The sequence below is a fragment of the Pagrus pagrus genome, assembly GCF_965226575.1.
Source record: "Pagrus pagrus genome assembly, chromosome: 4".
Taxonomy (NCBI): Eukaryota; Metazoa; Chordata; class Actinopteri; order Spariformes; family Sparidae; genus Pagrus; species Pagrus pagrus.
The window spans coordinates 855934-859676 of record NC_140188.1 but is presented as its reverse complement, the minus strand read 5'-3'; the positions used below and the strand labels follow the sequence as shown (position 1 = coordinate 859676).

The 3743-nt window shown below is 46.2% G+C and overlaps 1 protein-coding gene across 1 annotated transcript in view; it reads left to right on the top strand.

Moving 5' to 3' along the window:
- The window catches only part of gmnc (geminin coiled-coil domain containing), a 6600-nt gene extending 3184 nt beyond the window's left edge, over positions 1-3416 (top strand). Inside the window, exons 3-5 of the mRNA XM_084350966.1 lie at positions 549-634; positions 731-847; positions 1754-3416. Of these exons, the coding sequence (XP_084207092.1) occupies positions 549-634; positions 731-847; positions 1754-2710 (1160 nt within the window). The 3' untranslated portion in view covers positions 2711-3416. The remainder of the gene's footprint in view (positions 1-548; positions 635-730; positions 848-1753) is intronic.
- The last annotated feature ends 327 nt before the right edge of the window (positions 3417-3743 follow it).

The window sequence follows — 3743 nt, the reverse complement described above, 5'->3', positions numbered from 1 at the left end:
CAGGCAGCGACTCGTTCATCACAGCGACACTGTCTCACATCACAGATCTGATTCATATTCACATTCATCTTCTCGTTTCCTCCTCGTCACCAACGACAGGCTGCAGCTCCTCCGACCACCACTAGAGGCTGCTCACAGGAAATACACACAGTACACGACAAGTTCAGAGAGCAGAAGAACATTAATGCAGTTTCATATACGAACATTATGAAGAACTTGTACTTGAGTAAAAGATCTGAGTACTTCTTCCACCACTGGATAATAACACTTCTGTACTTTGACTGAGGTGACATGCTGGACTTTAATTGTAATGGAGTATTATAGTACTGTGTAGTGTACTGTTACAGTGGTACAGCTGAGAGACACAAGCCTGGTTATATTTATATCTTAATACAAATATAAGTGTACGCCCCCATTTTTCCCTGTGGTATCATGAGTACTGCATTCATACACATACAGAGCATGATGTAATCAGATTACACATTAAAAGTAACATTACCCTGTCCTGTGTATGTGTGTGTGTGTGTGTGTGTGTGTGTGTGTGTCAGAGTCGCAGTGTGTTTTTAACAGCTCTCCACCTGCTGGCCTGATGTGGACAGAGCAGCTGTCACCTCACCTGCAGAGAAACAAACAGGTGAGAACATGAATCAGAACAACCAGGTGTTTGAGTCAGGAGGAGCTCAGAGGAACCAGTTCTAGAGAGAGTAATGTGTTCTGAACCTTTCCTCAGCTGCAGGACACGCTGCTGCAGAGAGAGGAGGAGCTGGCCCGACTGCAGGACGAGAACAACAAACTCAGAGAGTTCTTCAACTCGTCTTTTGTCAGAAACCTGGAACAGAAGGCGAAGGTCTGTTCACTATCAGAGCTGTTCACAGAGAAACAGAGATCAGAGCAGCAGGGCTGAGATACCCCAGCTTTAAAGGAACAGTTCACCCAAAATGTAATGTAAAGTCATCGTCTCCTCCTCATGATATAAAGTCAGGCTCAGCCATCGTCTCCTCCTGATGATATAAAGTCAGGCTCAGTCATCGTCTCCTCCTGATGATATAAAGTCAGGCTCAGCCATCATCTCCTCCTGATGATATAAAGTCAGGCTCAGTCATCGTCTCCTCCTGATGATATAAAGTCAGGCTCAGTCATCGTCTCCTCCTGATGATATAAACTCAGGTGAAGTCTCGTAGTCCACAGAACATTTCTGGAGCTTCACAGTAAAACAGAGTTGCAGCGTTCTGCTGAACACCTGAAGCAGCTGGAGATGATTTAAACATCAGATGTCTCCATGCAGCTCGTCTGCTGTGATCACAGTCTGCAGGAGCAACACTAACAACACTCGGCAGAATCCAGGTGACTCTGGGAGTACACTCAGAGTCAGGTGCAGAGCCGGACCTGGAGGAATAAACACCCGGAGTCACCTGGATTCTGCTTAGTGTTAATGTCTCCTTAAAAAACATCAAATGTCTCCATACAGTCTGCTGTAATCCAAGTCTGCAGAAGCCCCGAGATCACAACCTGATACTGCAAGAACCACCAGCACAGCTCAAACTCAGCTGGAACAGCAGGATGCCATCAAACATTAGCTACATGTTTTAATCCAGGACGAAGCCACTGGTCCACATCATACATGTCCATTTAAAAATCCACCTTCCTCAACTTCAAACAGTTTCTGTCCAGCTAACAGTCGGTCTAATGAATGTCCTGAGGCAGGAGTCAGGTTGATAAAACCTTTCCCTTTGTCTTCCTTCTCTCCTCACAGAAGCTCACTGCTGCTGGGCGGAGGAAGCTGAAGAGAAACCTGCTGTTCATGGACAATGGACCTCTCCAGAACTGCAGTCATCACCTCCAAACCTCCCAGCAGCTCAGCAAGAGAGTCTGCAGGAACCTGACAGCTGAGTTCTGCTCCGAGTCCTCCGAGACGTCCTCGTCCTCAGAACCAAACCTGGACCTGTGGGTTCTACGAACGCTGGGCCTGAAGGACCGAGACACCATCGACACGTCTGACAGCTCCTCCTCCTTGACTGGTTTCAGCCTCAGCAGTTCAGTTTATGATTCTGCTGTCAGCTCTTCTTCATCTTCTGAGTGTACCCTCAACTCCTCTTTCAGCCCAGTCGCCACCTCTACGCCGTCTTCTGTCCACAGCCAACATGAGTACAGGTTCAGTCCTGCAGAACCAAACAGTGGTAATCCAGCCGAGTCACCTCAGAACTGCAGAACGTCGCCAGGTCAGCACTCTGACTTCACTGCCTCCGGACTAACAGGACAGTCTGTGATCAGGAGCTACAACACATTACCCGTCTTTCAGTCTCCAGAAGATGAACCAGCCTTCACCCAGTCCCCAGACCGAGCTGAGACCGGTCCCATCAGTCGAGTCCAAACTCTGGAGGGAAATCGGGAAAAACATCCTGTTTACTGGACACCACCACAGGACAAACTCCAGCTCAGTCCACCAGGAGAAAGTGTCCTCAACTCCCCGACCTCGTCCTCCAGTCCTGTCATGAACCGGCTCTGGACTCCCGTCTGCAGCACAATGAGTCCGTCAGTCGGACCTCAGCCGCCTCAGCCGCCTCGCAGCCGCACTGATTTGGCGTTCAGTATGTCCCTCAGCCCGTCCAGCAGCGTCAAGACCCACAGCTTCCCCCAGGGACAAGCCTTCGTCAGGAAGGACCCCGAGGGAAGGTGGAACTTCACCTGGGTGCCCAGACAAGGACCATAAGCAGCTGGATGGTCGTCCTTCAAAAGGATCCCAGATAAAGCTCCATGCTTTGGGTTGTTTTTAACAGAATAGATGTAAAAACTTTTCGGACTTCAAGCCCATGTTGAACTTGTAGCTGACGTGTTAGACTTTCTGGGCCGTCGGTGAAGCAGGACAAAGTTCTTAAAAGACTCTCGGGGAACAGATACAGTCAGTTCTTCAACTTCCCTCAAAGACCTTGATATGATATTTTGATTTTCTTCTGATATTTTGCTTTTGTTTGTTAAAACACGATCCTGCCGTCAGAAAGGACCTCGTTCAGATTTTGGAGAAGCTGCGACGCATTTTGTTCAACATTACTGAACTCATCAGGAAGTTCAGAATACAAGACTAACCAACTGTGACTGAAACATTAAATATTAACAGCCTAGAAAATGTCTGTTTGTCTGTGAAACTGCCACAAAAAACGTCTTTGTGTCGCTTGTTAAATATATTAAATGTTAAATAAGATGCAGTCCAACATGGTGCCACAAAGTGAAAACTGCCTCACAAGAAAAAACAATAGATGCTCTGATTTTAGCAGATTATTGTCAGAATTCAGGAAACTGTTTCTGTGTGATTACAGAAAAATACAGTAAATCAATGTCAGTTCAAGGACATGTAGCTGAACATGCTGTAGCTAACGCTGTTTACCAGCTAATTGGTACAAATTAGTGTAAAAAGGTTTTAAAATATATTTTGCAGCAATATTCATTTAAATAAGTGGATCTAATCTACAGCAGTATTGTAATGTGTTAAATAGTAGCATGTAAGCAACATCTAGCTAGCTTACCAACTAAACACAGAGCACTTTTTAACAATAATTTTATGATTTTTGATAATCAAAGGCTCAGTCATCATCTCCTCCTGATGATATAAAGTCAGGCTCAGTCATCGTCTCCTCCTGAGGATATAAAGTCAGGCTCAGCCATCATCTCCTCCTGAGGATATAAAGTCAGGCTCAGTCATCGTCTCCTCCTGAGGATATAAAGTCAGGCTCAGCCATCATCTCCTC